Here is a 20,250-nt window from a genome sequence, read left to right as displayed (position 1 = left end):
TATTTAACCAGTGCAAAAGAGTCTATAAAGTTTTTGCTTCAAGTGAGAACATTGAAATTCTCAGTGTGTTACTTGCCAGAAAGAAGTTTTTCAGAAATGCAAAAATAATGAGTTGTCCATAGAGGAGCAGTTCAGAGATTAAAACAGATTTGTACTGCTATTATAAAGTACAACTTTAGTGAGAGATAAATGTTTTTGTGTAAATGGAATAGACTTGGAATGTTTGGTAAGAAGACATGAACAGAAAGAGTATTCTATTTGTGTGCATGTTGCTTCAGAAAGCAATCAGCCAATATGAGACTTCTTAAAATCTACTCCTGGACCACATATAAGTAACCCAAAGCATTTACAGCTAGCAGAGGATGGTTGTGTCCTGTAGGTTTCAAAATTGATAGGGGCTCAAATATATTAAAATAACAGGAAATTCAGAAGCTGCCAAATTTCCTGCAGAGGAGGGTCTTCAGAACTTGAAAGCATTGATCCTAAGTTGTGTGAGGGCAGTTCCTGACCAGGAACCTACAAAAGCCAGGCTGAAAAGGAAGTTTGAGAAAGGCAAAGTGTTGCTGCTCAAAAGAAAGGATGGACAAGAGCATAAGGGCCAGGGAGGAGCAATCTGCTGGAAGCATGACTTGAGGGACTGTAGGGCAGAGAAGATAAACTCAAGGAGAGGGAGCACAAGTAAGGGAATCCAAGAAGAGGTCCCTGCTGAATACTTCATTGGTTCCAGTGCTTGGCCTTTGACATAAACCTCATATTCAATTCCAAGAAGAGGTGTTTAGACCAACAGCTGAAGTGAGAAGCTCAGTGCGAAAGAGTGTGGAGTCTACGGAAATGCTTAGATGGGGCAGGGGCAGTCAGGGACACTGACTTACAAAGTAAAAAATACTGGAAGAATGTGTCTGCTAGGAGCCTAAAAACTACACAGTATGGTTGCAAGGACCACACACAAGAAGCAACACAGAGGCTCATGAAAGTCCGTGGAACCAAATGTGTTTCTTTTTGGAGAAAGCCATATGCTTTCTAGATCTTAGGTGTTCTATCCAGGAATATACTTTATAGCACAGGATGCATATTATGATTATGGAATGAAATGGAATATAAAATTTAGGCCAAAGGTCAAGCACTGGGACCTATGAGGTCATTCAGTGCTGAAAGGGAAATTGAATAAGAAGGTTTTAAAGGTGTAACAGGAGGAAAACCTCGCAGTTGCACTATGCAATGATATTGTTAGGAGAGGGTGGAAAGTAAGTTTATCAGTTTAATACTGTCATATTCAGTCATTGTAAGAAAGTGGTTTGAAGTAAGATTACTGTGCCCATAAAGATCATTTATTGCCATTCTTATTGACATGTATTCTTCTAATTTGGTGAAACTCAAATTTCCATTTACAACTGTAGCTGTGAATTTGTGAAAATGAATGATTTTAGTTACAAATTGTCAAAATAATGATTTATTTGGTGATTTAAGTAATAAATTTTGTGGCAATCTTATTTTTTCATGTTTTCTGTTTTTGTGTATTTTATTCCATGCATTTTTAGTTAATAGATATACTGAGTAATTTATATAATTTTGATATTTCAGGGGCATTGTTATGGGTTTAGGTCGAATGCCTGTGGTCAATAGTATTGTAAGAATACCTCCAGATATGTGGACTTTAGGTTGGACACCTCAGTTCACAGGTGATCATGGTACAAATTTACCTCCAATTCCAGTGGAGCTTCTTCAAGAGACTGATGTTCTTAAGCAATTTATATTCAGGTCAGATTGAGTTTCTTCTGTATTTCCATACATGGTTAAACTATTTTCTGCTTCTTTATTTTGAAAGGTTTTCTTCTGTGTTTTTCTCATGTCATGCTTTTGATAAATTTATTAGAACATGAAAGAAATTTTGAAGGATATAGCAGTTGACAGAGTTTTAATGTGTTTTTCAAGTCAAAATACAGTATTGTTATGGCATTCCGGTTAAGTACTTGGCTAGTGATTATGTGTACAAAGTTTTTAAGATTTTCTATGACCTACTTTTCTCAGGATGGAGCTCTTTGGTTGGATTGGTCGACAGCAGTTTGAAGAAACATGGATGGCTCTTTTGTCTGTTTTAAATGCTACACCAAATGAAAATACTCCACCTGCAGAACTTCCATTTATCAATTTGGTAATCTATTTAAATTGTACTTAATTTCTGTAACCTTTGGGACAAAGCACAAATCTCACTTTAGATCTTTGCTATTTAACAACAACTCACTAGTTCAGAAGTTGTTTCAAAATTATTATTACAAAACAGAAGTTCATAGCTTTATTGTAATTGATTTCATGGTTAAATTTGATTAACTCTTATGGTGTGGGTATTTGTTCAGGAGGCTTTACACTTTTGCTACAAATATGGAACAAAAGTTCCTAATTATTCAGATAATATTGTAAGTTTGTCTTGATATTAGCTGTATATAATTAGTATACTGTAGCCATAAATTTAAGCACTGTTGTTTAGAAATGCAGTCCTTGCAAAATTGATCATACAAATAGCTAAACTTTTCATTGGGCACAGCATAAGGTGTGCAGTGATTGCAGTTTCAATGTATGTGAAAAGGTTTGTCCCTGTTAATCCCAATACAAAAACACATTTTTCATAAAAACCCATTCATCATAAGATGCATTGTTCTGTGTAGAACTCATTCCAATAGCACCATTATCATGAAAAGAAAGCTTCTGCTCAAATCATCAGCCCCCTTTCACAGCCCAGGTCTACTTTCAATGTCTTGTACCTATATGGAAATCAAGTGAATGAAGGAATGCTTGTTCATGACAACCCACTAATTATGAGATGCCCGAGTTGTTATTTAGGAAGGTGAAAGTGAGTGCTCTCCAGATGTAACTATTTTACTGTCTTGGTGGCTGTGTAGTTTCAAGTATCCCTTGAGGGAGGTTTGGATGGAAGCCAGGTATTCCAGGTCACCTCAACAGCGGGTTGACATGCTTACTGAACTTTTGAAGGTTGTAGAGAGAAGAAAAATTAAGAGGAAGATGTAGAAGCCTATCCTTGTCATACTGTGACTCTGTGATATTTCAAGGCCACCAACTTGTAGATTGTTTGAACCTCATGGGACTTGATCTTGTGTTGTGATATTTCTCTTGAATGTACCTTTGAAATATTTACACTTTGTTCCCCAAGACTTGGGAGACCAGTGACTAGTTTGATTCGCATGTTCAGAAACAGTCTGGAGGGGGAGGGACATGATCTCTTTGTCTTCATATGATGAGTGTAACAGCTGGGACATAGAAGGAAGTCACTCTCCAACTTTAGAGGTAGAGCCAGAACAAATAAGGTGGAGTCATGGCATATCCCATGCTTCACTTAGGGTTTTTGCCACAAAGTCTCAAGCAAAGGAAAGGCCGATAAAGGACCAGTTCTCCATATGGGTAGTAAGTGTCTGAAGAGGCATGTAATATGCACTTTTTTTGAAGGTACCAGGGCCTTGGTCAGTCTCTTCTAGATTAGAGCTAAGTTTGCAACCTGCTGTGGAACTTTCAGAGGTGAGGCTGTTTCAGTGACTTTTCCTTGTTGGCAGTAACCTTGGGAAGTCTGCCACTAGAGCCAGCAGGTCTGGGAACCACTCTTATGGCCACAGTGGGCCAATCAGGATCATGCTGGTATTGCTATTGTTCCTGAATGTTACCAACGCCTTGAAAATCAAGCTGAAGGGAGAAAACATGTTGTCTTTCAGGCTGTTCCATCCTTGGAGCATTGCGTCTCTGGTCCAAACCGCTGAATTATGCTGCTGGGAGCAATACAAGGTAGTTTGTGATTCAACAACTTTGTGAGTAGGGTCACCAGTTGGTGACCCCTCTGGCTGCATAAGTTTTGCAAGCATTTGTGTTGAGAGACTGCTCCACCAGGAGGATCTGTTGTTTCCTGCTCAAGGAGTTGGTGACATTTTGAGTTTCTTGGAATGAAAGTGAAGGCATGACTATGCCAAGTGAAGATTTCCATGAATAGGAGGCAGAGATCTGTTGAGTGAGTGGCCCTTGTAATTTCAGGTAGGCTTGGCCAGTCATCACTGTTTTGTCCTTCTGGCAACATGAATGCATGGAGGCTGTGTAAAATGGCCTGGAATTCTAGAATGTTTTTAAGACAGATGATCATCTGCTTTCCACTGGTCTGGAATGTGGCCTTCCCACCCTTTGTTTAAGGCATCTGTGAATTAAAGGCCTTTTAGGATTCTTAGAAGAAGGTGACCCCATTTCAGGTATTTTATCTCCACAATAGTATATGTCCACCATCACCTACTCCGTCACTTGATACCAGGATGTCTTTAGGTATGGAAAGTGGAAATTGCTTGGAAGGTTTTTTCATGCATGCATAGGCACATTAGAAGTAAGTCGCCTTAGGTCAGAATTTCACCAGGTCCTAAAACAACTCGCTGCTCACACCCCAACTGTCTTGTTTTATCCCAGTGAAGAAATGAGGTATCTAAATATAAACTATTAAAAGCTTGAAATTATTTTTAAGAATAACTCAGCAGCAAAATCTTCAGTTTCTCAATTATGATGCAGATAAAATAAGGCACAACTTAATCTTAACAGAATTATGTACTGTTCAAACAAGGCTAAAGTAAAGATTAATGATAAGAAAATTTTTTAAATTATAAGAAAATTGTTTCCTCATAACTTATCCGGGGAAAATTAGCAAAAACAAAAACCTTACACTGATCTCAACACAATAATTCTGGGTAATTAAGTCTAAGCATTACTAAGAAGAAGCAGTTAAGGAAATCCATAATGAAGCTTCAAGGAACAAAGATGAGGTACTTAGTCAAATTATGTGAAAGAGACCAATGAAAATTAGTTTCCTCAACACACAGATACTCATAGATAAAGGAAGTGAAAAGTTAGGATAAGAATGAAGAGCCAAAATGAGAAAACTTGTGCAAGAGCAAGAAGGTACAAAGGTTGGGAGCATGCAAAGACAGTTTTGGAGACTGCTGCTAAGATTTTGACACTGCAGCTACACAACATAATGAGCCTGGATTTAAGTGGGAGTAGGAGGCTGTGTAGGCAGGGAACTTGTGCTCTTTCCAGGATAATAGTGTGACTGACATGAGTTTTGCGTAAAGTAAGGCATTGTATGATTAATGGGTTGCAATGAACAACTTTTTTTTGCTGTAATTGCTTCTTGAAATTTTTATTTAGTTAAGGAATTTATTGAAAAGAGAAGAGTTGTAAAGTAATTTTAAGTTGTGGTTTACAAAAACTTTTTATGAACATAGTCTAGAATGGTTGATGTTTGCTCATGGTATTGTTAGTTGGTGAAAGTGGGGAGAAGCAGTGACAATAGTTAATTTACAAATGTGAACATGTAACCTTAGAGCATTAATATCAGTCTGGTTTTCTTGTCATAAATTTATTTTTATTGCAGAGTTTATCACTTGCTGTACGAGGTATTACTGCACTGTTGATTCAGACTCTTCTTTTGCCAATGCCTGGAAATCCTCACAGTGGACATTTGCTTTGTCTTCCAAGGGATAAACCACCTCACTATCTCACATCAAAGTAAGTTCATTGGTATACAGGGTATGCAGAATTTTTAGCTGTTGTGTTACATCAGTTTCTACTTGTATTACTTTTTAACAGACCCTAATGCACATCAAAATAAATTGTTTTTTTAAAAAATGGAAAGAACTTAAAATAGGACTATATACAACAGATCTCACCATATGCAGTAGATCTCTTAAAAAGTTTGTTTTTGGAAATTCACTAAGTTTGTTCATAACATTTTCCTTAGCGTATTCCCTGCACCTTTTGCTAGTTGTGGATGAGAGACTCGAGTTCAGAACTGCTGGTTGAAATTTGTAACACATCAAGTAGCCAGATGGATAGACCTGTCTTTAAAGGAAGTATCCATTCTGAGGTGGCAGATTTTTATTTTCCCAGATGATTGTACTTTTGACTATTTTCACTCAACTGAATATTATTCTAAAGAACATTATTCTTTGCACATAGTATATTTTGAGCATATAGAATATGAGTGTTTGGCTCTTAATGATTTGCCAGCTCTGATTCTTACCAGTGGTTTGTATTTTGTGTAACTGTGAACATCACCATTGTCTGTAGACATGGTATTGGTGGTAGTGTTTTGAGTGCTTATTCATTCTTTCCAATCTGGTAGCCCCTAGTCCTCTTTTGCAGAATCCAAGTATGTAGTACAGTATTGACTTAGATTGAAGGGTTCATTAATTATGCACAGCCTTTCCAAGGTTGTAATGATATCTGTTCAGTTTGATCATTCTTCAGGGTAGAGTTCTTGGGGCATGACTGCTTATGATTTGTTTGAGAATTGCTTTCTTGTTCCTTCATTTCATTGTGAACATTTGAAATTAAGAATGGCGCATAGAATTTTAAACAAGTTGTATGGAGTTAGTTATATTTTTGGTGAAAATATCTGGGATGGAGGATCCAGTGTTCTAGATCAGCTATTACTTATAATTTATTTGTTAGTGTAAAACTTCACTAATTTTAGCTAAATCTCAGTTAAGAGATTCAGCAACCACAGTTCTTTACTCAGATGGTTCAAAGAGGGTAGCATCATCTGCATTTGTAGATAACGACATTGGATTGTGCATCATGAAGGCCCCTACATTTACAACCTTACAGTCAACAGTATATGGGTGTTGAAGCAAATTAAAGAGGTACATGCACTCAAGGCAATAACAGAAGGTCCCTATTGAATTATTATGGATATTATCCAACCACCTTTTTAAGTAATTTCACACTGAAGATATTGCTAGTTTTGTGGACCTACAGATAGGAGAATATACCAGGAAATTTGACGTACGACCAATACCTAGCAGACAGGCAACACGTGTTTTGTCTGTCTGTGCTGAAAAAAAAAAAAAGCCTACAGTGAAAAGTGAATGTTTAAGTATTATCCAATATTCAGTATCATTAAGTGTAGTGTTTTCTTTTAACAATAAATCTAGAATAGATAGCACAATATGAGATTGACTCATCAGTCACATTCTTGTTTTACTGGGGTGTAGTTTCATGCTCCACTGACTATACCACTTACTGATTCTTTATATTTTTCCATTAAAGTTTGAACTGGCTTCATATTGTATAAGGGACAATGAAATGAATGAAACTAGAGTTAAATTTCCTGCTTTCTGTACAGTTCTGGTATTTTCAAGGCTGATGAGTAAAGCTTAGAAGCATCTATTCAAACTAAATGCAGTTCCTCATCATAGTATAGAACATGGCTCCATTGTTAGGTGGAAGCAGTCGGAAGGTGAACAGTTGCAAAGCATGAGACTAAATGTGAGCTTTTGAAAGGTTTTATTTTTTTGTACATTTATACGTAAAAAGTGGAAAAGAGCTTCTCTCTGACTGAGTGGGAAGATGCTGGTGTCCTTTGGACTTGCAAAGCTAATGAAGCGTAACATTTTTATGAAGCATAACATTTTTAATGTGGAAATTAAGCCATAGGTAAGGTGTTTTGAGTCAGATATTTTCTTCAGATTTTTGGGGTTTTTGTTATAGGATATTTATATTTGAGTGAACCCTTTGTTACTTGGTAGCAGTTTGGTTTCTGTAGATCCTAAGTTATTGCATATTGGTACAAAAGAATTATATTCTAATAAGGGGAAAATACTGCCCTTGTTAAATTGAGAACATATGCCCTTGTTAAATTAGGGACATAGGCAAGTTTTATACTACTGTATTTCAAATGAGAAGTTCATGGCATAGCACACAGTATCAGTGAATTTTGTATGTTAAATCTAATTAAATTAATATATTTTTTGACAAAGATCTGGGAAAAAGCTGCAGGAGATAATGTCACGACTGCATGAAAAATTGAGAGAGGTTCACCATCTTATTAAAGGAGGGCCAAAACAAGCTCCATCATACCAGCTTGGCCAAGTTTCTGTGGAATACTTGGTGACTGCCCTAAACAGCCATGCAGAGCCTCCGGAGTCACCTGAGACAATTCTACATACAGGTTAGCAGTTGTGTAATAATGTAAAAAGTATTCAGAAAGCTTAGCTTATTTGTTACAGTAATGTACAAGACTGTACACTTCATATACTAAGGAAAATATACTAACTTGTAACATACACTATCATGTTGAAAATGGTGTGAAGGAAATATTAAAAAAATGTAGTACTGTATTATGGTTTTGTTTCCCAGTGCTATTTAACTCTATTCTTATCTGAGTTTCAAGATAAAAGTAATAGTATATATGATGGTCTGACCATATGTTAAAAGCAGAAAATTTTACATTTTAATGGCAGAGTTGAATTATCACTTACAGGATGCTACGAATTTGAAGTTCGAGAACGACAACTTGCTAGTTGTGGGCTAGATGTACATTCGTGTCTTCATTTTCTCCACTATCTTTATTCGTCTTGGTTGAGACCACAGGTAAAGTTACTGTAATGATTTTTTTATTTTTGTTGTAGAGCAGCTGCACAGCCATGATTTCTGTTTTCATGATCTGTAAGACATGACTTGGCTGTACTTTGTCTTTCAAAGTGTATTAAAATTTTATGATAAGGGACAGTGATAAAAATAAGCTCCAAAGCTGATTAGCAAGGATATCTTTCTCCCTCTCTGTTTTTCATGTGCACATGGCCCTTACTTAGCCTTTGCCCAACAGTAATAATCAGAATTTCTATGACCTCAGAAAGAGGTCATCACTCATATCAGTAAATCTTACCATAGCAAGACTTGTAAACAAACGTGTGCGTGTTACTTTTATAAAAAGTAACAATGTATAAAATCTTTTCAGGTTATGAATATTAAAGTTTTTTCTTATTTGTAATATCTGTTTTGTGTAGACTTTGTCCTTTATTCTAAATTTATTTTATTGTATTTGGAATGTAATGTTCGTGTGGTGTTTTTACATTGTATCTTGGTAATACTGTACAGTGTTAATCTCTATTTCTAATACTTTCTTTTGTGGTAGTGACTTTTTAATTTTTCTAAGGTAAAAACAAAAAATGAGGCATAAGCCTACATTCCAAGGTTTTGAAATACTGCACCAGTGAACCCCCCATTTGCATGCACTGGAACTGTTAGTCAAGAAAATTTCTTATGAAACACATCTAGGCAGTTTACACTGTGAATGTTACTTGGTAATCTGCTCAGGTATTTTAAAAATAAATGGACTGAAAAAAGCTACAATACTCAGTATGCATTAGACTGGAATGCAAGCAGTGCACTAATCAAAATAAAAGCAAAACCATCTACTCATGATAGTGCTACCCAAATTTTTTTTTTTAACTTTGCTAGCCAAAACTGGGGTGCATCTTTGAGGTTGGGACATTCTTCAGTACCAGGAAATACAGTGTATATTTTGTCTACCCAGTCCAGACATTTAAGCGATATTATGAGAAGAGGTTTGTATTATCTATGAAGTCTTTTGTTCTAAGAAGTGTATTCTTTAATATTTCAGAGTGGTTTGTGTGCTTCTGTTGTTGCTGAAGTGGTGAAGTCAGTCAGTTGTTTGTGTGATCTGTTTTGTTCAAGTGCACATCACCGTTGGGTTCTGGAAGCTCTAATACCCCTACATACTGTTCATCCAATTGAAGACCATATAACTCAACAGTATATTATCTTAGCAACTTGTAAAGCTTTAGCAACTTTAAAGTTGGCTAAACAGGTAAGATTTTTCAAATTTCAAATGGTAATGACAAGATTAAATCCACTTTTAATACATTTGACTGAATATTAATATCATCAAAACTTCTGACATTTTCAGTGAGCATAATTTAAAATCTGCTCTTTGAAGAAGAATTGAAAACTAACAGTTGTGCATATTTTTAGTTTGTAAATGGCAATAGAGATTAAACAGGTACATAAGAATTTTGGATAGAAATTGCACCAAGAATTATGCCACCAAAATATTACATGGCCGGAGACAGTCACAAGTAGTGGGGACCAGGTTTGCAATTCAAAATGGTTAATACACCCAGATGTCTTCAAGGTGTTGTAACAACTGCTGGGCACTTTGATAGACCTGTTTATGTCAGTCTCCATGACAGTTACTAATTTATTGTCCAAGGCATTAGGTAGTTACTAATTTATTGTCCAAGGCATTAGGTAGTTACTAATTTATTGTCCAAGGTGTTAGGATTCTGCAGCATAAAAGGTGGATGCATTCTTATGTCCCTGGTAGAACCTGCAAGTTCACACTTTTCATCCTTTGTAATGATCAGGAAAGTTTTGGACAAGATCCTGGGATCCTTGAGCTCCTACATTACTGTTTAGTTCCTGTGTCCAAATAAGAAAGGTTTTCAGACCCACTTTCCTTGGGAAATATGTCAAGGAAGCTTTCCTAGTGGGAAACAGTTCTGCACGATTTATACTTCCGGAGGTTCCATTTGAATCTAGGGACTAGATCTGTACACTAGGAGCTCCAATAACACCTCAGAACCAGAGAATTTTTGGAGGAAACAGTGAAAGCAGTCTTTTAGCCATATAGAAATCTGACTTTCCATTTCTTCGAGGCTAAGTGGGTCTTCTGTGATTTTTACAGTGGGAAAAGCATTAATCCAGTTATTGCCATTGCTCCCTAGATATCTGATGTCTTTCTTTACATCTGATGCCAGAAGGGTGTGTCAGTCTAGGTAATACATAACTTCAAATTCTCCCTATCTCAGATCTGTGAAGCTCAGGTGGTAGATCTTTCTTCCTCAGCACAAATGAGGCAGTTTTGCCAATCTTATTTTGTGAAGGAAGTTTCTAGGGAAACAATTAAGCCTACTAGATGTCATCTTTCATAGTCTTAATAATTCTCACTAACTCGGATCTTTTGCTGAGGATGTTTTCCTTCCAACTTTTGTTACTTGCTGGAAGTTGATGATCTGTATGCTTTATTGAACAAAGTCAGACCCATCTAGCTTGGAGGAAAAGAGAATTCTTCTGCACCTTTTGATATTCAGTTACTTTCAGCCCATGTCCAGAATGCTGAAGATCTCCCTTGTCTGGTGAAGCTTTTATGCTTGTCGAAACAGGACTACAGAGAAGTACACTCAGACTTACTGTCTACAGTGTAAATCAGTGCTTAAGCAGCTAGATTACAATATTGTTTTTAATCAGATGAGTTAAAGTGTGTTTTAGTGTCCTGGATGATGAAGCTGTCAGGTTAAGATGAGTGCCAGTGGAGATCAGTGCTTTGTTCCTTATTTTTATAGTTCAAACATCTGCAGTTTTAATGGCAAAAAGTTAAGTAGACCTTAGTTTAACTAGACCACTGAGCTGATTAACAGCTCTCCTTGGGCTGGCCTGAAGGATTAGATTATTTTACGTGGCTAAGAACCAATTGGTTATCTAGCAATGGGACCTACAGCTTATTGTGGAATCCGAACCACATTATACTGAGAAATGAATTTCTATCACCAGAAATAAATTCCTCTAATTCTTCAATGACCGGCCGGAGAATCGAACGCGGGCCTAGGAGAGTGCTAGTTGAGTACGATGTCGACCCATCCAATGAATAACTAGTTTTAATGGCAGGTTTGTGGAGTAGACAAGGATAGTTCTGTCAGCTCCTATGTTGTGCTTTCAGAGAAGTGCTCTGGATGGTACAGCCTATTACTCATTAGTAGTCCCTCTGGTTTTGTAATGGATGATGGACTTCATATTCTATTAAAATATCGTACGACGCAGCTTCCTGGCCTTTGTCGTAGTGGGGCATGAAGCTTGTATTAATTCAAATCTCCAAACAAATCCTACTCTCCCAGTTAACAGTCAGGGCTTTCAGCGTGATTTCTCACCACTAAAATTGAAATTCAATCAGGTAAATTGCGAAGCAAATGTAGTCATGGAAAAGAAAATGACTTTTCTATAAATTTTCCCCGAATCATGACCTTGTGTTTCCACTGTCAAAGTTTAGATTACTTAAAGAACAAACCAAATTGACTGTCAGGTACAAAAAAAGTATGTGTACACTTACAGTTTGTGTCCACGACTATATTCATTTCATGAGAATATTTTAAGAGAAGCAGTATGGGCAAATAGAGTAGATTTGTAAGAAAAAGTTAGTTTCAAAAAATTAAATATTTCTTCATTTAATTGTTGTTTGCTGTCTGGACTGTCCTGAATTATTTTTAATATATTATGCTGGACTTTTCTGTTGATATACAAGTATTTTTATTATTTATATTGCAGGAGGTCAGTTCATCCCTCAGTGAAGGTGTTGTACACATTGTTGAAAGTGGTCTTAAGAGTGGGCAGGTGTGTGTGCGTACGTGTGCTGTTCAGGGCCTCCTTTATTTATTGCAGGGGCCTCCTGAGGAAAGCCCACCACTAATTATACTAGCTGCTAACTATATACTAAAATACAACGATGGGTAAGTTTACTATAACATTTTAGTGTACACAGTGCTTGAACATTGTAAATATTGTGCAACAGGTCTTTACAGCAAGTCTCCTATATGTCTTTATTGCCTTCAAATTCTAGTCAGTTTTGTAGGAACCCTGAACAGTTGTTCTGAATATACCCTAGGACTGTCAGAGTGAAAAATTTACATGGAAAAGTATAGGTAATAGTATACAATAAAATAGAAATAGTCATGAATTTTATTCCTGATAGGATGAGGGGATGGTCTAAAGAGTTCTAGTTAGTTATAAATGATTTGTTTAACCAGACCTCTGAACTCTTTTAGGGTTCTTCTCGGGCTGGGTTCTGAATTGCATTAATATATACATAAATATAATTGCAAAGAGCAGGGAGAGAAAATGTAAAAGGTAAGGTGATTGCTTTTATTGAACAAAAGCTTTATCACATTAGGAACAGAAACGTAAAGGCTTTATCACATTAGGAACAAAAACATACAAATAACAACATATGCACTAGACCTGGTAGTTATTTATAATTTAAATCTGACAAGTACACAAGCTTCACTCTCACCAGCATTTCACATAGCTTGTAGGTTTTTTTTATAGAAAGAATATGCCAATGACCTCTTTACATTTAATTTTTTAAATATATGCTATTTTCATACTTATATTTTCATTGTTCAGTCCCAAATCACAGTGGCGGATCTATTCAGAAACATTTTTCCACTTCATTCCATTTTCTATATAGATATCCATGATATGTTTGAATTTACAAATCCATTAAGCTAGTGATGTTACTAAACCAATGAGTTAAGATAGTGGCAGGTTTATCAAAAGAGTTTGATACATATATATATTAGTGTACATCAAGGGTCAGTGTCAAGCCCCTTCGTGTTTTTCATGGTAATGGAGGAAGTTACAAAGAAGTCCAGAAAAGGAGACCCCGAGAGCGGTGTTGTGCAATTGACCTAATGCAGGCTAAGAACAGAATGTGTAGAGCAGGTGGTGGAAATGTTTAATAGGAGGTAGAGTGGAATAGAGAGGAGAGGATGGCAAATCAGTGTAAGCAAGCTTATGATGACTGGAAAGGAGGTAAAGGAAAAGTTCAGTCAGAAAAGTGGCCTTGTGGTTGTTGTGGGAAAGATGTAGGGCCAAACTGTGTAATGGAAGGAATATATGTCATGAGAAATGCACTGGATTACAAAATAACAGGTTTTGACGTAGGAAAAACCTATTTTTGGTAGTCGCTGTTGAGTCCTCAAAGGAGTTACCCCCATGGTGTGCCAGTGCTCCCATGGTGACTAGACTAGTATCAAAGAAATATTTTTCTAGCCTGGTCTTGTAGCCGGGTATTGTGTCGTAATGAAAACACCATGACATGTGATAGAGTATAATGGACTCAAAGATAAGAGGGCATTTTCCCTTATCTTCAGTGAAGCTGAACCCAGTTTTTCCTACGTCAAAACTGCAAGAAGTGACTATTGCGCATGCGCGTCTGCCATCTTGTTTACGACTGGGCAGGCAAAAAGACCAACTCCATTACTCTCTGCTGGTCAATGTAGGATTATCCCTTGCCCAAATCCCATGCCTTTTGTCAGGGAAGTGGGAGGGTTTTGAGGACTCAACAGCGACTACCAAAAATAGGTTTTTCCTACGTCAAAACCTGTTTTTTGATAGCGTAGTCACTGTCTCGTCCTCAAAGGAGCTTTACCAAAGAAATTGACAGGTGACAAAAGGCTTAAGCTATTAAAATTTAAATTCCAAACAACCCAAAGAAAAAACATTTATGGTCCAAGGTCAAGCTACAAGTTTCAAGCCCCATTCCTTATTCTAAAAAACCTTTTGGGGTTTTGGAAACAAGAAATGAGAAACTAAACCAGAACTTACACTTTTAGGGTGAAGTTCTAAAGTGACTTACCTAAGTATGCTGGGTGTGGTTGCAGTCTTTTCGTATCTTTCCCAGCAATAGTCAGCATACTCACCCGTTAGGAAGACCCCTGGTTTTCTGCTGTAGAGCCTATGTGGTCGGGACTAACCATTCCACCTACTGACATGCAGTGCAGACGAATTTGTTCGAGCTCATGGCAGTAATGTTTTAAGAACATTGTCTCTGATGCCCATCCTGTACTTTCAGAGACTTCCTCAAAGGAGACATTTCTGAAGAAGGCCAATGATGTACTTACTTTCCTTATGTCATGTGACCTGGGAAAGGAGTGTGGGTTTGCTTTTTTGATTAGGGACACTAAAATTATTCTTAGCCCTTGTAGAGAGAGTGGTTTATTCGTGCTAAGGTGTAGGAAAATCGGACCTTCTGGGATGTTTGCCGTGACCTCTAGGTAACCCTTAAGTGCTAGGCTACCGCCTAGGCTATTGTGGACACCGTTATCTGAAAGGATTATCTAAATTAATACTAAATTGTGGAACATTTCTTTGGTTACACATGATAACCTGAATGATCAAAACATCAAATTTTTAAAACTTTCGCAACTAACAGAGATCATGAGAGGGCACCGACCATGTGCTCTGAAGACACCGACCATGTGCTCCGAAAACAAAGTTCAGTTTTCGGGATTCCATACACAAAAAACATATGTTCCACAGTTAAAACTAACAATTTTTAAAACTCGAGTTTAAAAATAAGCACTTAACTTTCGTGTTTGGATGTTTCCATAATACTTTCTGCTTTACACTTGAAAACAGTAAGGAGCACTGACGGGTTACGCATATCACTTGTGCTAGAAGAGGGTAATGGAGTTGGTCTTTTTGCCTGCCCGGTCGTAAACAAGATGGCAGACGCGCATGCGCAATAGTCACTTCTTGCAGTTTTGACGTAGGAAAACTGGGTTCAGCTTTGCTGAAGATAAGGGAAAATGCCCTCTTATCTTTGAGTCCATTATACTCTATCACGTGTCATAGTGTTTTCATTTACGACACAATACCCAGCTAGAAAAATATTTCTTTGATACTAGTCTAGTCACCATGGGAGCACTGGCACACCATGGGGGTAACTCCTTTGAGGACGAGACAGCGACTACGCTATCAAAAATACATAGAGTAAGAGATTGCAATTTGAGAGTAAATGTTGAAGAGAATTGAGTTGAGAATCTTATGAGACATAGGCAGGTTTCTGAAGAGGTAGAGCAATTCTGTTGCCTTGAGAGTACGCTAAACTGTGGAGTCTTAAGTTTGGATGAAATGGAGAGAGAAAGCTAGATTCCTGGTCAATAAGGATGTCCCATAAGTAGAGAGAGATAAGATTTGTGATGGGTACATAGGCCTGTACTACTCTGAACAGCAAAAATATAGGCACTGACAAGGGGATTTTGAAATGTATGGCCATGGAATCTTAAGATTCATGGCTGGGTACAGCCAAAGATCCTACTGCAAACGTGGTATCAAGAGGCTGGGAGAAGATAGAGCTCAAAAAACTCAGATGGTTTGGACATGAGATGAGAAGGGATAAGGAACAGTAGGTCAAAAAGCAATAGACATGGAAGTAGTAGGATGAAGACCTGTACGGAGGCATAGGATATCATGGAGAAAAGGATAAATGAAGACCTAGACCTGATGGGAATTCAGGCTGAAATAGCAAATGACAGAACAATGGAGAAAACTCTTCATGTTTAACCCCCTTAAATGGAAAATTGGCATAAATTGTTTATGATGGTAACAGTGAATTTATATTCTCTTGAGTCATGTACCTAACTTTTTAAGTCACGACAATGATTGTTGTAGAGAGGAAGCCATAAAGGAGTGTGGAAACATGAGGCCCTTGGAATATGCTCTTTTTTATACAACCTGTGTTAACAGTAGAATCATGAGAAGTGATTTTGAAGATTGAAAGTCATTGTAAGCAAAACATGCTTATAGTAAAGGAGAGAAACTGTGGGGATGCTGTAGGAGAGGTGGAAAGGTAACTGCCGTACAATATTGAATATAGCAGATAGTGTCACAGGGGATGGTCAGGATTGTAAAAGCATGAAGATTATGATGCCTATGACCAATCTGAAGAGAGGAAAACTTTTTTCTGGTGGAAGGGTGTACTTTGGAGGAAATAATATATTTTTGTAGCTGATGAAGCTGGTATTGAGAGTTCACGGCAGTAAGAAGAGTACCAGCACCTGGGTTAAAAGGATACAGAATACTGGACAAAAGGTGAATAAAAGCATCCCTCAAGTAAACTGGACTCAAATCTATGACACATGGACAGGGTAACTTATGAAGACAGTACAAGGTCTTGAATTAAAAGAAAAGGGCTTAGATTCATAGCTGGAGTGCATTGGGGAGACCACATTACAAGTGAAGGAGTTGCCAAGAAATGTGTGATTCAGAGGCTGGAAAATAGTGAGAGAGCTTGTAAAGTGATATTGTGAACATGTGATAAGACAGGGAGGGAAACAGTAGGAAGCAACAGGGAAAACTCCAATAAAAAGACCTAAAAAATAATTGAAAAAGAACATATGTGAAGATCTGGGGTGGAGGAAAATTCAAGTAGAAAATGCACTAAAATAACATGTTACAGAGAACTCATTTTGCATCTATTTTGTGATTCAGATTTTTTTACCTATATTATAATGGAGTTTTAGGCTATGGAAATGAATTTGTTGTAACCAACATAAATTTCATGTTATTTAATTACTGTATCAATAAAATGGAAACTGCTGTATAACAAAATCTGGAATAATATTGCAGTCAGGTTTTGATATGGAGGTGTAACTCATTGGCAACATTTAAAATGGAGGCGGTTGTTATATTAGTTGTCATTGTTAGATATGCCTTGCAGCAGAAAATTTGTTTCAGGTGCTGCAAGATTCATGTGTTTAGTTAAATATTTCAATCTTTATATTCTTTCAGGAAAAGTGTAGAATCGGAGAGCCATGAAGTTGCTGTTTGGGACTTATGGGTATATCTTGTTGAACATTATGAGACATTACCTGATCCCACACTGCCTTCTACAGCACTACACATGGCGTTATCTACTGCAGCAACATCTCTCTACAACACCTCGTCTACTCCACCAAGTCTTAAGAGGTGTTGAAAGACTAGTATTAGTTCAGCAGTTGTCAAGTAATACTGTTGAAGTCATTTTTAAATTGGTTATGGATTTGGTGTTGAACTGTTCACCCTCAACATCTTTAGCAGCTCTTCCATTGTTTATCACAGCACTATATGCTAATGTAAGGAACACTTCATCTCTCATACATGATATAGGAGGGGATGATAAGTCCTCTGACCCAGAAACACTCCTCCTTGTGATGGAAAAACTTTCTGTTTTCTTTGATCGGATCAGGGTTGGTTACCCACATGAAGCAGGTGTTATTGCTGGGTTGCTTGGTCCATGTCTGTTGGATGTTCTTCCTGCTAGTCAGATTTTAAACAAAGTAATTACAGAATATATATCCAGTCATCAACCTCATCCTCATCTCTTGGCTTCAACTTTGTTTCAAGTGTTCAAGGAGCCATAAGTGAGAGTGGTGAGGGGTTAGTCCAAGAATGGGTTCTTCTGTCTCTTAGCAACTTCACTCAACGCAGTCCCATTTCACTTGCTGTTTGGTGCTTAACCTGCTTTTTCATAGCAGCATCTAGTAATAGATGGCTCAGAGCAGCATTCCCTTCTGTTCAGGCCCGTCTAGGAAAGCTGGATACGCTGAGACATTCAGATATTCTGTTTGTCTGCTTCCATTTCCGTCAGAGTTTAGCTACCCAGGACCAAAAGGACAAATTTGAAGCTGTGTTTCAAGCAGTTGCTACTCCTGGCTCACCCTATCAAGAATTATTAGATTGTATAAAAGAGTAAGACAAATTAGATTTTTCTCCTTTTACACTTACAGAGGACTTAAAAGTGTTGGGAGTGAATACACTGATTTTGTAGTATTCAAGTTTTTTCTAGATATGGCTCTAGTGGGTGATCAGTATTGCCTGTACAGTACTCTAATATTACAAATTAGAATCTCCTATTCAGTGCACTGTAGCCCCATGTTGCCAGGATGGATATAAAGTGAATTTTTAATTGTGTATGATTGTTTATTATAATTTGTAAAGTTTTGTAACCTTTTATGTATAGGTGTATATATATTCATACATTATACATATTCTCTGGAATAATTTGTTTCAATTAACAAATATTCAGTTAGACATGATTAAATAGTGATTGTCGAATAACAATATTAATTTTTACATCCTTTGGTCCTAATAAAAGAATTACTCATAAGTTAATACATTACAGTATAGGGTAACAGCCAATCTGGATATTATTTAAATGATTTATGTTGGAATAGTCCATATTTGCTTTGCTTGGCTGTGATATATAGTAGGTTGTATGCGAGGGGTGTACCGATGTAAGAGACTGTCAGAGATTAAGGTTATTCTTTATGAAGAGAAGATTAATTGTAAAGCTTATTATTGTATATCTATGAAGCAACCATTGTAAGTTTGTATTTTGTATATATGTATATGAAACTTTCTCTGTTCAGTCATTATGTTAACCTTGATTTATGTCATGCTGCATAATCCCTATTGCATATTGTAAAGGAATTTTGAGGTTGGTCACTTGTTATGGATAGTAACATTACGAGCTTGACCTTCAAGCTTTATGTTTTAGTAGTTTCTTGTCTCATTTTTATTCTTGTCAAATTAATAGAGTAGAATTCAAATTGTCTGTTTATACCATTCCATCAGCTCTTGAAGCCTTATTAGGCTAATCAACCCAATGATATAGTTATGTTCTTCATAAAATTTATTTTCTTTTGTGTGTAGATCTTAAATAGTTTTGTATTCTCAGTTGATATAATTGAATGCAAGGGCTTTAATGAAGGTAGGGACTGGTTTCAACTCGTTATCACATACATTTGAACAAACAAGTGATGTGTTTGCCAGTAGTATGTGTCTATAGGATATCGTTTCATAGATCAAGGTTCCAGTGAGATTTGCGAGTTCTTTTGCTGTAAAAATAGTTTGGCCTGCTGTATGTGATGCAAATGATAGGCGTGCAGTGATTGTGGAATCAGGGAAAATGCCTTGTAAATTTTATTTGGTCATAGTTTTGTTTTTGCAGCATTATACATTAAATTTCATAAATGCTGCAATTTCATTAATTTCTGTTTCCATACCTGATTATTTTTTATTGTTCAGTTATCAGAAATAATAAAGATTATTTTTTTACAGTGCACAAGAATTTCATTTACATTCTTCCTTTGTTTACTGTATGATATTTTGAGTGCATACTGAAAAAGACATTTTAGTGGTTTAACTGAACTTTCATTTAAATGGTGCCTTGTAAACAGTCATATTAATGGACTTAATCTATTCCAAAAGGCTGTCCTTTAACTGATCTCTCCTTCAGCTGGGCTTACTTTCCAAAAAGAAATTAATTTAACATGCCTAGCATGCAAAAATTATACAAAAAGCACACAAAAAATAGAGAAAATAAGTGGAAATTTATTCTCACTTTACCTCTAATTGTGAGTTGATGGCATATGTGGTAGGTCTTGAGGGAGGTAAAAAAGAGAGGTGTTTTTGTTTGGAAGGTGAGTCTCCTTCCATAAAAATGGCAGGCAACTGTCCTGGGATTGTTTCTCTTTTCTGCCCCTTATCCTGCTTGATCTTATCCCCTTCAGTGTCTTGTTTCTTTCTCACTGAAAGCCGTCCAAAGATTTTATCTGCCTTTGTTTTAAAAAGTTCTTAAAGTGATATACAGTACAATATTGTCATCCAGCAGTTTACAGTATAGTTTGCTACAACCTTATCAGGGTGATATTTTTCAGGGAAACTGCACTTTCCCCAATTTGCACTCATTTCTTTGATCAATGACTCCTTCTCTGAGGAAAATTGCTCATCTGTTGTCTGTCGCTCTGCAGGTCCTGCAGTTCTGTAGTGAGCTCTGCTTTGTGCTCTTCCACATCACCATTATTCACCTCCAGT

General features: G+C 36.9%; 1 protein-coding gene across 1 annotated transcript in view; it reads left to right on the top strand.

Annotated features, from left to right (window-relative positions):
* Positions 1 to 19,486, top strand: part of LOC136845828 (huntingtin-like) — a 121,008-nt gene extending 101,522 nt beyond the window's left edge. Inside the window, 10 exon segments of the mRNA XM_067116210.1 lie at positions 1,582 to 1,758; positions 2,029 to 2,152; positions 5,411 to 5,544; positions 7,797 to 7,987; positions 8,300 to 8,409; positions 9,443 to 9,649; positions 12,160 to 12,341; positions 17,185 to 17,323; positions 17,325 to 17,781; positions 17,784 to 19,486. Of these exon segments, the coding sequence (XP_066972311.1) occupies positions 1,582 to 1,758; positions 2,029 to 2,152; positions 5,411 to 5,544; positions 7,797 to 7,987; positions 8,300 to 8,409; positions 9,443 to 9,649; positions 12,160 to 12,341; positions 17,185 to 17,323; positions 17,325 to 17,781; positions 17,784 to 18,127 (2,065 nt within the window). The 3' untranslated portion in view covers positions 18,128 to 19,486.
* Positions 19,487 to 20,250: the final 764 nt, after the last annotated feature.

This window comes from Macrobrachium rosenbergii, chromosome 14 (genome assembly GCF_040412425.1).
Source record: "Macrobrachium rosenbergii isolate ZJJX-2024 chromosome 14, ASM4041242v1, whole genome shotgun sequence".
In the NCBI taxonomy this organism is placed as follows: domain Eukaryota; kingdom Metazoa; phylum Arthropoda; class Malacostraca; order Decapoda; family Palaemonidae; genus Macrobrachium; species Macrobrachium rosenbergii.
Note: the sequence above shows the minus strand (reverse complement) of the source record. Positions and strands in the feature narration are given on the sequence as shown.